Source organism: Onychomys torridus, chromosome 3 (genome assembly GCF_903995425.1).
Source record: "Onychomys torridus chromosome 3, mOncTor1.1, whole genome shotgun sequence".
Taxonomy (NCBI): domain Eukaryota; kingdom Metazoa; phylum Chordata; class Mammalia; order Rodentia; family Cricetidae; genus Onychomys; species Onychomys torridus.
The window spans coordinates 51,900,229-51,918,563 of record NC_050445.1 but is presented as its reverse complement, the minus strand read 5'-3'; the positions used below and the strand labels follow the sequence as shown (position 1 = coordinate 51,918,563).

At 42.9% G+C, this 18,335-nt stretch overlaps 1 protein-coding gene across 2 annotated transcripts in view; it reads left to right on the top strand.

Annotated features, from left to right (window-relative positions):
• The window catches only part of Met (MET proto-oncogene, receptor tyrosine kinase), a 108,185-nt gene extending 91,297 nt beyond the window's left edge, over positions 1–16,888 (top strand). For both annotated transcript variants that reach the window (XM_036182876.1, XM_036182875.1), the window contains 5 exons: positions 1,407–1,588; positions 4,299–4,408; positions 5,566–5,731; positions 14,345–14,481; positions 14,583–16,888. In XM_036182876.1, coding sequence (XP_036038769.1) covers positions 1,407–1,588; positions 4,299–4,408; positions 5,566–5,731; positions 14,345–14,481; positions 14,583–14,793 — 806 coding nt within the window. In that variant the 3' untranslated portion in view covers positions 14,794–16,888. The remainder of the gene's footprint in view (positions 1–1,406; positions 1,589–4,298; positions 4,409–5,565; positions 5,732–14,344; positions 14,482–14,582) is intronic.
• Positions 16,889–18,335: the final 1,447 nt, after the last annotated feature.

Here is an 18,335-nt window from a genome sequence, read left to right as displayed (position 1 = left end):
GTGATTGATCCTCAAACTCTCTTAGATCAGTAATCATTGAACTACGGCCCGCTGGCTGCTTTCATGGGTATAGTTTTTTGAGACCCAGGCGTTTACTGTCTACAACTACTTTCATGGTTCAACAGCAGAGTTAAGTATTTGCAGCAGACACCACATGGCCCATGAAGCCAAAGACTGTACTCCACAGCCTATGCCCTGGACACTGCAGATGGAGTAGCGGCTTCTTTGTTTCTTCATCTGTATACGACATTCGAGGCTCCTACATGAGACCAGTTGTTTCCTGGACTCTGTTATTCAAAAGAGGCTGTCAGTGTGACTTGGTGGCACTGTGCAGTGTGATACTGAGTCTCAGGAAACAATATCCTACAACATGGTTTGCTGGGTCCTTGAACTAAGGGGACGGCCACTCCCTGACCTTCTCCTACCTCTTCACTCCAGGTCTCCTTTTTAACTCAAAGTGCGCCTTCAAAATTAGAACTCCTCTCCACCAAGGCAGCATAGAAACTAAAATCCCTCTCCCCAAAAGCCAGGCACAATAGCTTGAAATCATATTCTGAGCCTCCCTTTTCTTCTTGTTTTTGAGCTGGGTGGTCAAAAACTTTCCCTGACCTATATTGCCTGATGGCTACTCATAAGACCCTCATTCTAGAAGGGGTCTGAGAGAGAAGGCCTAACACAGAGAGAGGCACAAGCTCACACCTCCTTTACCATCCATTAGGTCCTAGACTTTCAGCCCAGCCATGTTTTTCACAGCAGTCAATTCTTCATCAAACCCAAACATAAAAGAAATAATTCCCCTTGATACTTAGATCTCCATCTCTGAAGGCTCCCATGTCCATAAAGCCCATTTTAAAAGTTGTTATGCAGGGCTAGAGAGACAACTTAGCAGTTAAGAGAACTACCTGTTCTTCCAGAGGACTCAGGTTTTGTCTCCAGCACCCACCATGGGTCTGTAACTCCAACTCCCAGGAGATACAACACCATCTTCTGACCTCTGAGGGCGCTATTCTCTCTCTCTCTCTCTCTCTTTCTCTCTCTCTCTCTCTCTCTCTCTCTCTCTCTCTCTCACACACACACACACACACACACACACACACACACACACGTAATAATAAATAAAATAAAATGTTTAAAAGGAGACATTATGCTGTTCTGTTGTTAATCAGCTCTTAGCTGTGGGATTCCCAGATGCAACCCTCATGATAGGTAAGGAAAGAGAGGGGGAAAAAATAACCCTTTCTGCCCAGGACAGCATTCACTCAGACATGTTGTGTAGAAAGAACGTGCTCAGGTTGAAGCAAACGGACAAGGTGCCACCTGCTGGTTTTCACATTTCCTTGCTATCTACATTTGAAAAAGGATTCTTGTTGTTCTCTAATGGAGTTAATGTCTCATGAATTTCTCAGGAATCACAGATATAGGAGAAGTCTCCCAGTTTCTGACTGAGGGAATCATCATGAAAGATTTCAGTCATCCCAATGTTCTCTCGCTCTTGGGGATCTGCCTTCGGAGTGAAGGCTCCCCACTGGTGGTCCTACCGTATATGAAACATGGAGATCTTCGAAATTTCATTCGGAATGAGACTCATGTAAGTACTCCACTAAGCTTATGGACTCACAAATTAGCTGTAAGCCAGACATTCCTTAAACATGTTTGTTTCTATTGTTAGCAGGTAAGACAGGGTCTTGCTGTACTTCGGGCTGACCTGGAACTTATTTTGTAGCCCAGGCTAGTCTCAAATTCTCTATAAGTCCACCTCCCTCAGCCTCCTGAGGACTAACATTACAGACCATGTTCCACAACTCTTGGCTTGCCTTCCTTTTTTTTAAGAATTCATTTTATTTTTATTTTGTGTGTGAGTGTTTACCTACATGCATGTATGTACACACTATGTATGCCTGATACCTGGTACCCTAAGAGGACATCATATCTACTGGAACTATAGATAGAGTTATGAGCCACCATGTGAATAGTGATAAATCCAGGTCCTCTGCAAGAGCAGCAAACGCTCTTAACCACTGAGCCCTCTCTCCAACCTGTTTGTTTGTTGTTTGTTTGTTTGGTTGGTTGGTTGGTTGGTGTATTGGGGGGGAGGTGTGCATGCAACTATGGGGGCACTTGTGCAGGCCAAAGATTGACATTGACATTAGGTGTCTCCCTCAATTCTTTCTCTACCTTAGTTTTTGAGACAAGGTCTCTCACCGAACCTGGAGTTCACCACTTGGTCTAAATTAGCTGACCAGTGAGCCCCTAGGACCTGCCTGTCTCTGCCCCTGCTCTGGAGTTACCGGGGCACCATAATGCCTGGCTTTTACCTGGGTGCTAGGGAACTGAACTCAGGTTCTCATACTTGTAAAGCAAGCGCTTTACCCACTGAACCATCTTCCCAGTCCCAGAATGAGCATTCGAGTCTTATAAAAAGCTGTTTGTCAATCCAGCCTAGGCCACATAGCTAGATGCTGTCTTAGAAGGGGGACTATTATTAATAATCCTTATATTGATCACATATTGAAATAATATTTTAGAAAATTTAGTTAAAATATGTTGTGATATGTTCCATCTAATTTCATTTAAAGTATGTGTGTATCATACTTTATAGTATAACAAATATAACAAATAGTGTTGTCTAGACAACAAACAATCACCATATGTATGCATGTTTACTTATACACTAGCTCACAGGGTAATTGTGTATTTTGCTCACTCCTGTGGCTCCAGTGCTCAACACATAGGCTCTTAATAAGTGTTAGTTGAGCACATGAGCTCAAGATTACAAAAGAAGACCATGGCTCTTGTGGGTGTGAGTTTTCTTTGTGACCCTTTAACCAGGACATAGCGTTGAGCAAGCTTTGGCCAGGCCAGGGGTGAGGAGGGTGGATTGAGAAGGTCCTAGAACTAAACTGACTTCATAGCCTCAGGCTTGGCTACTGCTGCCCAGGTCCCTGTGGGAGTCAACCCAGGAGCTTTGCTCTTCATCAAAACATGAGTCTATAAACATTAAGTTAAGTAATTTCTAGGACTGTAAGGAAATACTTTCTGTTCGGCCAAAGGAATAGAACACCCTCCAAATGCAAATGCTTTGCAGCGAGTGTGAATTGACATCGCAAAGGCCTCATTTTAACTCTTGTTGTCTCTGATGAGTCAGTCAGTCAGCTTAGATGTGGTCCTGTCTCAGCAGCGCTGTTCTCCCAGACTAAAATGTAGGAGAGATGCCCTACTGTCCATTACAGAATAGGAGCTGCCCTCTTAAAACCCAGAGAGTGATTACTGGGGCCTCATACATGTCTTAAGGGGGTATCTAAGCTGCAAGATGTGGCCTGTCCACAGGCTATGAGAATTAGCAGGGACTGCAACCCTGGGCTCTCACTGGAATCTTGTGCTCCCGAGCTCCATGCTGCTGCTGAAGGAGAGACCGCCTTTTCTGGATGACAAGGCCCTCTCGGGGCTATCAATCATACCGTTACTCAAGCCTTTCATCTGTTCATTCAGTTTTTGGGGAGACACTTGTAAAGAACGAGAGACCCTTTTCTCTGTGTTGGTCCAGAACCGTTAGTGATGAGCTAGCTGGTGCATTAGTTCCGGTGAGCAGTGAGCTTCGAACATTCTTCAATTTGCTTACCCTCAGGAGTGGCTTGATTAATTTCTCTGAGCCTCCTGCATTTACCTAATCTCTGATGCTTTGACATCTAGAGCCTTGTTGACTGAGTGGGATTGCCACCTCTTCATCGGGCTCTCACACTCTGAGCTACTATCCACCTACCCTAATCACCCTAGGGCCAGGCGTGAGACTAGTAGAACAGCCCTGCACCCAGAACCTGCAGGAACTGTCTGAAAGAGCCAGGGCTGCCCAAGTCCTACACCTTCCCAGGGAAACTATGGTAAAGAGACTATCCATGATGCTTCCCTGTACAGTCCTGCAAGTGTGGTGTGCCATGTCCTTTTGGAAACTATGAGAAGCAAACTGTCTTTTCAACAGGAACTGTCTCCTGATCCATTTGTCTCATCATACACGTCTTATAATAAAACCTTCATTTTAAAACATCTGCATTTCCCCATCTGGAAAACAGAACCTGTAACAGCTCCCAAATGAAAGTGTGTATGAAATAACTAAAATCTATTTTTAAAAAACTAGCCTGATGCTTTGTATACAGTATACTTATCAAATAGTTGTGGCTCTCCACTGGGCATGAGTTATTATTTGAGACGAGATAAGTCACATAAACACTGCAGTATTCTAAGATCACTGTTAGAACATCGAGGGCTTGGTTTATGCTTTTTCCAATGCTCTTTGATTGCAGAACCCTACTGTAAAAGATCTTATAGGATTTGGTCTTCAAGTAGCCAAAGGCATGAAATATCTTGCCAGCAAGAAGTTTGTCCACAGAGACCTAGCTGCAAGAAACTGCATGTAAGTATGAAAATATCGCCATGCGCCAAGTACAAATGAAGTGTTTGTTGCTTGCTACTCCGTGCTAGCAAGCATGGTTTCTCTTCGTAGCAAAAAGCCTGTGTATCCTTGAGTAGTTTGAGGAGCTGTGCAAGCCCCTGGCTGAGGCTTTTAGTATCATCAAACAAAGCATGTAAAAGGTTGCTCCACAGGGGAGCTGGAGCAGCTGCTGTGAGCTTCAGCTCTCCTTGGCCCTTCCCAACGTCGTCCTCCGGGGTTGTGGTTTCACACCGCGTTAGTGATTGGGAGAGAGAATTTGATCTTCAGCCTTAGACTGGGAAAAAAGAAAAGCTGGTAACAGGAATACCAATGCGGTGCAACTCCCAACAGCAGATTGAAAGTCAGCCTGCAGAAGCGTTACCAAAAATGGTATCTGGGAATGAATATACAAAGAACTTTTATTTGTGTCTGGCTGCCTGGCCGTGTAACAACAACAGTCAACAGTTTATAACTGAATCTCTGCCTTGCTTTGCCGAGCACTGATTCATGGCTCATGGTATGTGTGAATGAAAGAGCTGTGCTATTAATTTTCTACCTAGAGTCTGGTCAGGGGAACATCGTAAAACTACGTTAAACAAAGGATGCACAGCCTTACTTAGCAGAAAATGATTTTTTTTTAACATGACAGCTTCCTTAGGTACTTCACCTTCTAACTTATTACCTCACTCATGGCACATAGGAGTGTTGTTATGAGCTGACTAGCGTTATTTGAGAACCAAAAAAGCAAAGCAGCAGTACCATGGCCTGTTCATTCCAAGAACATCTTGCTGGTAAGATACCCAGCGAAGAATGGTGATGTGGGCGACTGTGCTGGGTAGCCTGATGCCCTATTTATTTTGCAGCCACAGAAAGCTAGGTGGAAGCCAACTTTCCCTTCTCTCCAGACCTACATTATAGCGAAATGCCATGTCATTCATAATGTCTCTCTTCAGCCGGTGGAATTTGTATTGTAAATGTCAAGCATTTTTATTCAGGAATTCCACTGTAATTTACCATTAGTCAATAGGCCACAGGAAATTATGGATCTCTAATACTGAAGCCACCTTTTTAAATCTATAGGCATTCAGCACTGTTGTAAATTATTCGACTTCAGTCAGTAATGATTTTTTCTCCTGTAGGTTGGATGAAAAATTCACTGTCAAGGTTGCCGATTTTGGTCTTGCCAGAGACGTGTATGATAAAGAATACTATAGTGTCCACAACAAAACGGGTGCCAAACTGCCAGTGAAGTGGATGGCTTTGGAGAGTCTGCAAACACAGAAGTTCACCACCAAATCAGATGTGGTAATGTACTCATCATTCCTCGATTTCTCTTCCTTGGCCTTGATTCCAGTCATTGTACGGTAATAACATGTTTTCAAAATTCACCAGACAGTGGTAGCACAGGCCTCTAATCTCAGGTAGATCTCTGTGAAGTCAAGATCAGCCTGGTCTACAGAGTGAGTTCCAGGACAGCCAGAATTGTTACACAGACAAACCCTGTTTCAAAACAAACAAACAAACAAAATTTCCACACCACTAATTTCGGATGTTACACATCTTCATGTGTAAAACTGAAGTTGGTTGTCCAGTAGTACCAAACTGTATTCATAAATTTTCTCGTTTATTCAAAAGTCTTTTTAGATCAATGCAACACCCTGAGCTATATGCCTAGGTCCCCGTAACCTCTCAGAGGCACCATCTCCTAACACCATCACACACAGAAATCTAGGCTAGTAATATTTTTATGAGAGTCCAAAAGAAATGATTTGAAAGAGCCTACACACTAAAGTGAGGCAGGAGGCAGAGAAGCTGAAGACCCAAAAGGGGATGCTACCATGGAAGCCAGAGGAAGAGAGAATAACAAAAGGGATGTAGGGTTGGGGGAGCAAGTCCACTGCTCCCCACTGGATCAAAAGAGCCTGGGCTTTGGCCTCTTAGAACCTGAGTGATTTGAAAGTTTAGAGCATGCTCAGAGCATGAGTGCTGCATGAAACCCAGAGTGTACTGTTCTACTCACATGTAGCAAGTCAGGACAAGTGCGATGCTTCGGTAGAAAGACATTTGATGTTTAACCCGTAAGGATACACTATAAATCTGTGCTGTCAATACACAAGACATCCAGGAAATGTTCCTGCAGGCTGTGACCTTCAAGAGAGAAGGTTGGTAGCTGCTGAAAGATGACAGGGGATAGGAATTGAGGGTACTAATGGCAAGTCAGCTCACTCCCTTGTCAACTAGAAGAGAGGGATGGACCGTATGAATAAGTCAAAGAAGCAGTAGTCATTTAGTTTCTGATCCTGTAAGGAGGTGGAGGAAGCATCAACAGTAATGTGAGGTGACCAGCAGTTTGTTATCAGTGTGTCACAAGTCATGGCAGCGTCGAGAGACTTCTGGGTACACAAGATCCATAAAAGAGGAGACTGTGATAGCATATGGTAAAGCTTAATGCCTGAGATTTTGGCACTGAAAGATTGTAAAGAAATGAGTGCTAGAGAGAGAGGCTGGGACAAAGGCAGCGGGTGAATGCATGAGGTGAGACCTTACCTATCCTCACAGAACATGCCGTTCATTCAGACCCGACCGCCAATATGCCTACATGAGAGAAAGCCAGTGCTAACAAGTCAATAGCAAGGAGACAAGATGAAACAGCCCAGTGTTCAAAATGAGACACAATATCTGAATGGGCATTATACCAAATACATGTGTTACTCACTAGCTAATTTCATGTGAAGAAAAAACATGCCCACAAAGAGATGTATATGTGAATGATTACAGTAGTATTATTCATCATAGCTCCAAATCAGGAACAGTCCTAATATTCATCACCTGGAGAATGGATAAGTGGAAATGTGATGTGCCTTGGGCTGCCTCAGACAGTAAAGAGCTTGCTATGCAGGCTTGAGAGCCTGTGTAGTCCTAACACCCACGTAAGAGCTGGGCAAGGCAGTACACACCTGCAGTTCCAGCCCTGGGGTGCCAGAGACAGGGGAGATACCTGGGGCTTCCTGTCAATCTAGTCTACTCAAAGGTGTGCACCAGGGTCAGTGAAAATCCCTGTCTCAAAAAAATGAAGGGGATGGGGCTTAGAGAGATGGCTTAGCCAGTTAAGAGAACTTGCGGCCCTTCCAGTAGCCATGTAGCAGCTAACAACCTTCTGTCAATCCATTTTCAGGGGACCCAACACCTTCTTCTGGCCTCTGTGGGCAGGCAGATGCCCACATGATATGCATATATGCAGTCAAAATACCCATACATATGAAATTAAAATAAGGTGTAGAGAAGTTAAGGAAGATACCCAACATAGACTCTGTCCTCTACACATATGCACATGTACCCACATATATCACACATACCCACATACATACCCCCTTATACACACAGAGTGGCATGCCTGTATAATACAACACCAGTTGGTAGTATACAAGAATGACTGACATATGCTACAGTGCAGATAAAACTTCCAAAATCATGTCCAGTGAAAGAATGCAGACTCAAAAGATAAAACGTTCAGCGAGTCCATCTGTGAGAAGTTTCTAGAACACAGTAGAAATAGAAACAGAGCAGCTCGGTGCTTGCCTGTGGCTAAGGATGGGATGGGGACTGCTTACCAATGGGCATGAGGGACTTTCTAGGGTGTTCCAAGTGAGCTAAACTGGATGGCAATGGTATCTGTTCCTAGCTGAATTTTTCCAGCATCATTGACTATATACTGATAATCATGGAATTCTGTGATCTGTAAAGCAGACATCATCCAGAAGAGGCCTATCCCAAGGACCACACAAACTAAAATAAACTTTTAAAAGACACTGCAGAGTGTCAGCGCAGGTCCTCACTCCCTCTCCCTGGAAGGCACGGTGATACTGTGACATGTAAGCCACACACAATGCTGCTTTGACAAACAGTTGCTAATGGCATGGAACAACCTGGGTAGAGTTTCCCTTCAAAGGCAGCATACCCCTTCGAATGCTGACTTGGAACATTCCCAAAAGCATGAAGGAAGTTGAGCATATATTGAGTCCTACAAGCAAAAACTTGTTTGTGTATCGATAGGTTTTGTTTCTAGCTGATGCCCGGGTAGAATCTGGCCTCACCAAATGCTCTTCTGTGCGTTCAGATCAGGTTGGAGTCCTTGCTATGCCCAGCCAGCACAGTTCAGTGGCTCTCACGTAGCACAAACGCCTCACTAACGTTGGCGTTCTCACTTGTTCAGTCGAGCTGGCTCTTCTCAGCCTCGTTCTGCCTCATCTCTCAGAAGATATCAACCCGGGTCACCCAGCCCTTCCTCAGAATACCCAGTTCTTTTGGATTCTAGACACCGCACCACCTGACTTGCTTCCGGCTTCTCGGTTGTCATGTCTGGATTTCTCTGTTGTCCTTATTCTTCACTGTCTGTCTTCCTTCACTCTCCTCCTGTAGGTAGCTTTCCCTCGGGATCTTTTCAGGGACCAAATGCCCTCACAGTTGAGATCATTCTGTCAACAATCACCTCTGCCCTTGCCTGGAGGTCAGCATCAGCATCAGGACTTTCTTGTGCTCAAAATTAAATTCATTCCTCATCCTCATCTAGCAAATCCTCAACTCCATTTCTACCAATGATATCACCGTTTTGCAAGTACCCGCTGCACATCCTTTTCAGCGGTCCTGTTTAAGTTTTTGACAAATGAAGACAATTGTATCACCGCTGCCTCCACATCTGGGTAGAGAACAGTTCTGTTACCCCGAAAATGTCCTTATGCCGCTTTATAATCAGCCTCTCCCAGGACCTGGGGATCCCTGACTTGTCTCTATAATATTTTCCTGGAATGTTATATGAACAGAATCATAATCAGTGCCTTTTGAGTCTGCCAGCTTCACTCAGAACAATGCATTGAGAACATACATTTGTTCTATTGATAGTTTTGATGGGTCAGTTCAACCTTCAGGGTTTTTTTAACTGGGTTGAAAACACATGAAATTTACAATTTTTTCCATATGTAAACATACACTACAGTAGTATTAACAGTGACACCTTTGGTATGACAGATCTCTAGAACTTCTTTCTTCTAGCAAAACTGAAATGAAGTCAACTGAAGAAAAACTTTCCTTTTCATTTTCCTCCACCTTCTGTTGACCCTTCCACTTTTGTCTTTAAGAGCTCAACTGTGTTAAACGCCTCATAGAAGTGAAGTTATAAAACGCTTTTCCTTTTATGACTGTCTTGTTTCACTTAACGTGATGTTCTCGAGGTTTAGCCATGCTGTAGTATTTGATAAAGACCTCCTTCTCTTCTCAAACGGAGTGAGAGTCTATTATGTATATAATAGAGTCATCTGTTAGTAGACATCTAGATTTCTTATCCCTCTTGACTGTTGTGAGTCACGCTGCAATGAACTTGCAATAAGCAAATTGTTTAATCTTTTTAATTGTGTCAGATATATACCTAGAAGTGGGGATTTATGGATCATCTAGTAGTTCTATTTTCTTTCTCTCTCTCTTTTTTTTTTAGTATCATATTCTATAGGAAGTAGTTTATCCTTCTGATTAGTGGGTCATTGTATAAATATACCAAGTCTAATTTGCTGACTCACCATCTGAAGGATTCTATTTTTAGGCAGTTACTGACACATAATTATAATTGTCAATACATGTGCTTAAAAGTTTTGTGTCAATATATATTTTGTTTGGTTTTAAATATTTAGGAGTAACACTCCTACATATTCAAATTTGTAAGAAAGTGCCAAATGTTTTACACAGTGGCTGCATTATATCTCCAAACTGGTTATCCCTGTGCATTCCAGCTGTTCAGCATCCTCACGCGCACTTGGCACTGCCAGATTTTGGGAGGTTGAGTCAATCTAACAGAGCTGTGTTTTCATTTTCAGCTGGATTCTCTAAGGACTGCTAATATTGAGCTTACGTGTGTGCTTGGCATCACCCTGTGCCTGTTTTGGTGACGTGTCTGGTCAGTTCTTACCCACTTGGTTTTGAGTTGTTTGAACCGTTGGTGTATTCTGGGTAGGGGTGTGTCATCAGACAAGCGGCTCTGTTGTGCTCTAGTACAGGGCTTCCCTGCAAGCTGTGTCCTCTAACTCTGTCCCCTGAGTCCTCCAGCCCCCTTCTGTTGCCATTGCCTAAGGTCTGTATTGCTGAAGAGTCTCTCCTCTCTGCTCTGTTCCCTTCTCCATTACAGATCCTGGATCTGATGGCCTCTTACAACTCTGGCTTCCCTGTCCTTGCAACAGCTACAAAGCCATTTACACTTCAAGTTTATGGCTGTTGTTCACCCATTCTAAGGATTAATTAAAATAATAATTTGGGGAGGAAGTGATGCCTGCATTGTGCTACACTATAGGACAGACATTCTTCTCCCATTGACTTGGAATAAAGCTCCACAGGCTTCCACCCTTCTTATACAGAAGCACCCTTCTCTGTTCTTGAATCTTCCATGTGAGGATTTTTGAGTCTCCCTACCCGCTCCTTGGACAAGGTCTCATTCATGTAGCCCAGGCTAGTCCCAAACTCACGGTAAAGCTGAAAGTGACCTTGAACTGCTGGTCCTCTTGCTTCCACCTCCCGATGCTAGAATTATAGGCATGCTCCACCATGACTGGTTTTATATATGCTGGGAATGGAGCCCTGGGGGTGCTTCATGCACACTAAGAAAGCACTCTACCAGCTGAACTGCATCCCCAGCCACTAGATTCTCCTTTGGTCTTAAGCATTTTTGTGGACACAGTCTCCAGACACACAAATCAGTCGTATCCCCTCAATTTCAGCTTAACCCATTTTCAACATTTGAAAACCTTCCCACACTGTCCTGTTTTAACCATATCCCCTGTTAGCTACTCCACAGGTCTGACTTCCAGTATAGAAATGTAATAAAAACAAATACGTGTTCTTTTTGGAGGGAGATGGAGTCTTGAAACAGGGTCTCTAGCAGTTCAGACTGGCCTTGAACTCATTATTATTCTGCCCCAGCTTCCCACGTCCAGGATTGTAGATGTTTGTCACAATACCCAGCTTTATATGGACACTTTTGCTGCTGCTCCACTCTGCCCAGAAGTCTGATGTCATGGACCCCAGAGACAAATTCAGCCTGTTCCTCAGGACCCATTTTCTCTCACTCTTCCCATAATGTTTCTGGGTGCCCTTTGGTTTTCACAACATCTGCACCTCTTTTCTATCATTAGTCTACATTACAGTCATGTGCTTATTGCACAATACTGTTAACACTGTTTAATCAGCTTGGGACCTATCTAGTAACTTAGACAGTAACCTACTTGTACGAGATCAAAGGTCAATAGATACTTGTTCAGTGGACTTGAATTTTAACTCAAATTCTAGAGCTTAAACATTGACACCCTAACTTTGCAAGAATAAGATTTACATGAAATCTTTGATTTTTGATGACAGTGAAATTGTTGTGCTCCATCCTGAGGGTAGGGAGTGCAGATCTGTGTTCTCTACTTTGATCAAAGTATTCAGGAATTCTAATGACTCTTGAATCAGACAAGATGGTTCATATTTATAACCCAGTGCTCAGAAAGCAGAGATGGGAAGATTTCTGCCAATTCAAAGCCAAACTGGATGACAGTGTGAGACAGTATCCCCATCCCCATGAAAGAGGGGTGGGAGAGCTCTTAAGGGCTGACACGGTGATTTAGTGGGTAGAGATGCTTGCACACAGGCCTGATGACCTCACTCTGCTCCCCATCCTGACCCCACAGGGTGGTAGTAAAGAATTGACTCCTGAGAGTTATTCTCTGACCTCCACAAACTTGCCATGGCATGTGTGTACTTGCACACACACACACACACACACACACACACACACACACGTACACACATACTTTCTTTAAAAGAAAACAGGAGTGGTGACTTGAGGGATGGCTCAGCTAGTTATTATGATCACCTACCATGCTTCCAGAGGACCCAAGTTCAATTCCCAGTATCCACATTGGACAGTACACAACTACCTGTAATCCAGCCTCAGAGAATACACCACTCTCTTCTGGCCTCCAAAGGAACTTATGCACAGAAAGCATACACATGAGTCATTGGCACACATGCATACATAAAAATAAATAAATTACTTGAAAATGGGAGGGGTGACTCTTGTAACTGGGCAAAGGAAAAGAGCCATTAATGGGATTGTGTCGGCAACTCCAACAACTAGAGAGCTGCCCTTGGACCACGGCAGTTTCCTTCTGTCTCAGGATTCAAAGCTATGCATTGAATATGTTCAGAGCTATATTCGGTTCTAAATTCCTTCTTTCTGGTATAGATTCTCTTTCTGTAAAACACACACACACACACACACACACACACACACACACACACACACATATACACACACAGGCACACATACCCTGCCCGTTGGCTCTTTTGGATGGGAATGACCTACAAGTGTTGCCTAGCAAGAACTGATATTCTGAGTCCTCTTCACAGGGTGACTTGCACATACTTACTTACCTCTTAGTCGCCTTTGGTATATGTCTTGGGGAAGAGGGGGTTGTGATATGCATGACCTGTGCTCTTCTAAGCAGGGAGTTTTAAATCAAGAAAATGCATAAGTTCAATAGACACAGCCAGATCTGAGGGCCAAAAACTCTTTAAAATGTGTGATGCTGTGACTTCAGATATATTGGGGGACTTTTAGCAATGCTCTTCACCCCTCCGTGTCTCTCTGGTCCCCTGATAAAATATTGATAGAACTATTTCACATTAATCTGGCACTTTAGCATTTTTAGGTTTATTGAATTCAGTTTCCAATAGAGAACTGTGTTGCCTAGCAATTTGATTACTTCTGCTTCTAATACAGATTTTACTTACATTGATTTAGATCTTTTAACATTAACATCTAGGTATGGTTACATTTTCCCTTTGTTGTGTATGTGTGTGTGCGTGTGCGTGTGTGTGTGTGTGTGTGTGTGTGTGTGTGTGTGTGTGTGTATGCACATACACTCAAGAGAGTTGCTAATGGAAGTCAGATGTTGACACATGGTGTTTTCTTCAGTCTCTCCATTGTATTTACTGAAGCAGAATCTCTTGTTGAGCCTGGAGCACTCTGTTCAGCTAGTCTAACTAGACAGTTTGCCCCAGGGATCCCCTGTCTCCACCTCCTAGACTCAGAGATTGCACAAAGACTGCCATGCCTGCCCATCTGATCCTCAGAATTTCATAGCAAGTACTTGGTCCTTAGATTACATGTCTTATCTCTTTGATCTTGTGTATTTTGGTGTTTTGCCGGCACATATGCCTGTGTACCACATGTATACCTGGTGTCCACAGAGGCCAGAAGAGGCTTGGAACTCCAAAACTGGAGATGGCTCAGCAGCAGTTAAGAGCACTGCCTCCTCTTTCAGAGGGCCCAGGCTCTGTTGCAAACACCACACTAGACAGCTCACAGCCACCTATAACAGTTCCAGGGGATCCGATGCCCTCTGGCCTCTATGGGCATCTGCACTCATGTGTACACATGAACTCACACAGGCACACAAGCATATATAAACAGAATTTTTTAGTCCATTTTTTTTTTTTTTATTTCTGGGAGGCTACCTTTATATATAAAAATCTAAAGTTGAGACAAAACTATTGAAGGAGAAGGTAGGAACTTGTTGGTACTTTGACCCTACCAAAAAGAACTCAAAAAATGTACTCCACTACCCACAGATTAAATCTTAATCATTGTGTAGATTTCACATATTCTTTCTGAAAACTGTAATTACTCGTAATGTATATCTCATCTCGTTTCGGTTTAAACAGGCCATGAAATATATAGCACTTACTAGTTGTCTTTAGGGATATTTTTGCCCTAAATAGGAATGGTGTCAAATGTGTCAGGCCAGGATTAATTTCGGAGACCTACTGATTGTCCCTTCAGAGTTGTGTGGTTACACTTCTCTCACTGCTTTCTCCTCGGTCTTGTTTTGTTAGTGGTCCTTTGGCGTGCTTCTCTGGGAGCTCATGACAAGAGGAGCACCTCCTTATCCTGATGTGAACACATTTGATATCACCATCTACTTGTTACAAGGCAGAAGACTCTTGCAACCAGAATACTGCCCAGACCCATTGTAAGTAAGAATCTCGGTGGGGCCTCCATGACCTCTAAAATTCATGACTTTGATAGGTGCACTTGCCATCATGTCTCTCACAGCATTTCTTTCTGAAACAGGTACGAAGTGATGCTAAAGTGCTGGCACCCCAAAGCTGAAATGCGCCCATCCTTTTCTGAACTGGTCTCCAGGATATCCTCAATCTTCTCCACTTTCATTGGGGAGCACTACGTCCATGTGAACACTACTTATGTGAATGTCAAATGTGTTGCTCCATATCCTTCTCTGTTGTCATCCCAAGACAACATTGATGGTGAGGTGAACACATGATGGACAGGAGGCCCACCAACCCCCTCCCAAGAAGCAGTGCTTCCAACAAACAACCGTCTAATACATTCTCCAACAGTTCTCACTGCCTGGCCTTTGGAAGGCCACCAATGTTTTTGTTGTTACTTTTTGTTTGTTTGTTTTGCTTTTGCCAAAACTGCACCACTATGAGACATTGATATACTGTTTAAATTCCTTGATTCTGAGGAGTTTCTCATCTGACGGTGCATTGGAAACAGAAGTGAAGCATAGTCCCCACAGGCTGAGGGCCAATGGCAACCTGCAGCTACGACAACACTCCTATCTCATTGGAGTTCTACACCTCAGTTCTCAGATTTTTGGTGAGGAAGTAATACAATGAACTTTGAAGAGATCTCAGAAAACTCAGAAGAGGGAGCCTCATGCAGAACAGATGTGGTGGCCCCAGCAGGTTGCTTGTTGGAATTCCAGTGTTTTAAACATATTTTGTTGTGTTGTGGTCATGAACATTTTCCATTTTTGATGTTGTCTACCCATCAGGCGAACATTCCCTTTAAACCTTTTATACACATTCCTTTGGTTCAAGGAATATCTATAGACTTATTTTCAAGATAGCATGACATGAGGTGTGTTTATAAATTATCAGGGATTTTGTGTATTGTACATAGATGACAATAGGAAAATTTTTTCAAAAACAAAAGCTTTGTTACAGTAAAATATTTGTCATTTAAATCTCAGCTATTTAACCAGGGGTGATGGCTCACACCTATAATCCCAGCATTCAGGAAGCTGAGGAAGACAGACCGCCACAAATTTGAAACCAACCATGGCCATGTAATGATTTACAAACCAGCATAGGCTAGAGTGTGAGACCCTGTATCAGCAAACAAAAATTAAACTGTTTGAGAAAGATTTTGTTCTATTCCAATGAATGTGGATACATAACTTTTTATCGTTTTTTTTTTTTTTAATGGTGACTCTGAAATTAAGTAACTTGGGATAAATCTTTTTAAAGGCAACTCAGTATGTTTTTAAAGGACAGTAGAACTAACAGGTTCAGTATTTCCAGTCATGGCTTGTGTGTAGAACAAAGAAAGGGTCAATAGACTGGAAATATTTACTCTTTCTCAGGTGGAGGCTTCTCACCTAAAACAATTGGAGGCGAAACTTTTGAGGAGTCTCATTTTGCAGGAGGACATATTTTAGGTTAAACAAAAGCATATTTTCGAAACAGACAATAAGCCACTTGAAAATCTTGAATGAAGAGTTTCCCTGGACAGGCCTTTTGACATGTTTTGCTCTGTGGAATTTTGTGCTTACTACTGTATAGTGCATGTGGCTTAGGTTATTCTAGCTGGTTTTGTCCATGTAAACATTGAAAGTATTATATTTTTATAGAAATGTTTATTTTTAATGATGTAAGAAAATTTTCGTTAGGCCACAAAAATACTGCACTGTGAACGTCTAAGAAGAAGTATGTGAGAGTTGGGTCGACAGCAGCATGATTTTTTTTCCTCCATGGCTGTAAATTGTGATAAGGAAATGTACTGATTGCCAGTCCACCCCACCCTCATTACATCATCAGGACTTGAAGCCAAGGGTTACTAGAGCAAGCTATGACATGGGTGTGCCCTGCTGAAACCCAATAGTTAGAGCTGGCTGCTGTTGCAGGAAAATGACTGCAATCAAAAGGTCTTTGATGGTGGTGGAGCATATCAGAACTCATAAGGAACTGTAGTCCAGATTTGTTTCCATTCAAATATTATTGCTTCATGATTATGAAAACTAATTCACAGAGCACTGTCAATGGTGGACAGCAGAAAACAATGATCTGCTCTGTATTAAGAAATAACTGTCTCTGTGCGGTCAAGAAAATGAATACACCGAGAACAGAAAGAGCTATGGAAGACACCCATACCTGTATATACATGCTCTAGAAAGCTGCAATGTGAAAATCATGTTTTCTATTTATGAACCTCCCTAGGGTAATCCTGTCTGGACAGATTGTGTGAGTAAATCATTCTTCTAAGAGTTAGATACTTGTCACTGCCTATACCTGCAGTTGAGCTGAATGGTACTTTGTATGTTAATAATTGTTCTGATAAATCATACCGTTAAAATAAAGTGACGTAACATCTTGTCTACTGTGAGTTGGTTATAGCTAGTCATGCTTGATTACCTGCCTCATTTACATAATGGCAGAGGAAGCCTGAGATTGATTTCACCTGGCTCCATGGCACTTCTCCATAGACCAGATGCTGATTCTTAATGCATGGACAATAGCTACATAGATTTTTGCATGCCTGACTCTCTGGAAGTCTCTGTCTTGCAAAGGGTGGTTTGTCCTGAGTTTTTAATTCCATGCATTTTTCTGGCAACCTTTCCCCTGCTGGAGTACGTGGCTCTGTTTTAACTTGGGGCTCCTCTCCAGCAAGATGAGTATCCATGGGCCGGAACGTATGACAAAGGAGCTGCAATGCAGAGTTGACAGAAAGATGGATAGCCAAGTGGCAGTTGGAAAGAGATGCCTTTCTGACCCCTCAAAACTCTTCTTTTGATACACACATGTGCCCACCCTTTGGGACCTTTAGTTACCAGAGTAACTACAATCAGGTTACCTCTATGTCCTTGTCCTGACAGAGGAATTCAAAGATGCAATTTCAACCATCTGAGAGTTTTGTAGCACTTTGGAGATAACTGATTCTTAAAAAATTCAAGTTTGTGCAGATGTTGAAAAAATACAGAGAGAACTCCTTCCTTCTTGCCCATTCAAAGCCAGACTTCCAGCCAGGAGATTCAGTCTCACACAAAGTTCATTCATAATCCCGTCATCTTTATATCCCTAGTATTTGACATTTATAATTCCAGGAATGAACCACCATTTTCATTTCCTTGTCAACCACTTAAAACCACCCAGAAAAAGCTCTTACCCATGTATCTCCTGTGATCTTTGGTGGACGCTGACACAGGCAGGTAGATAGGGACCCTCTGACTGTCTTAGTTAAGGTTTCTATTGCTGTGATAATAAAAGCAACTTGTGGAGGAAGGGAGTCATTTCAGTTTATAGTTCCACATTATAGTCCATCATCCAAGAAGTCAGGGCAGGAACTCAAGCAAGTCAGGAACCTGGAGCAGGAACTGAAGCAGAGGCTGTGTGGAGTCCTGCATGCTGGCTGTCTCATGGCTTTCTTGGCTTGCATTCATACAACTGCTAGACCACCCACCCAGAGTCGTACTGCCCCTCAGTGAGCTGGGTCCTCCCACATCAATCATCAATCGGGAATATGCACTTTAGCCTCAGTCTAGCCCACAGGCAAGTCTGGAGGGGACATTTTCTTGATTGAGGCCCCTCCTTCTAAACTGAATCTAGCTTGAGTCAAGTTGACATAGAACTAGCCAGCATAGAAAATAATATGCACTGTGGGGTGGCTTAGTAGTTGAAGTGCTTATTACCAAGCATGAGGACTGGAGTTCAGACCCCTAGACACACAGAAATGTCAGGTGAACATGGCAGCCAGCCTCTAATTCCAGCTTCTGAGGGCAGAGATGGGGACCCACAGAACAAG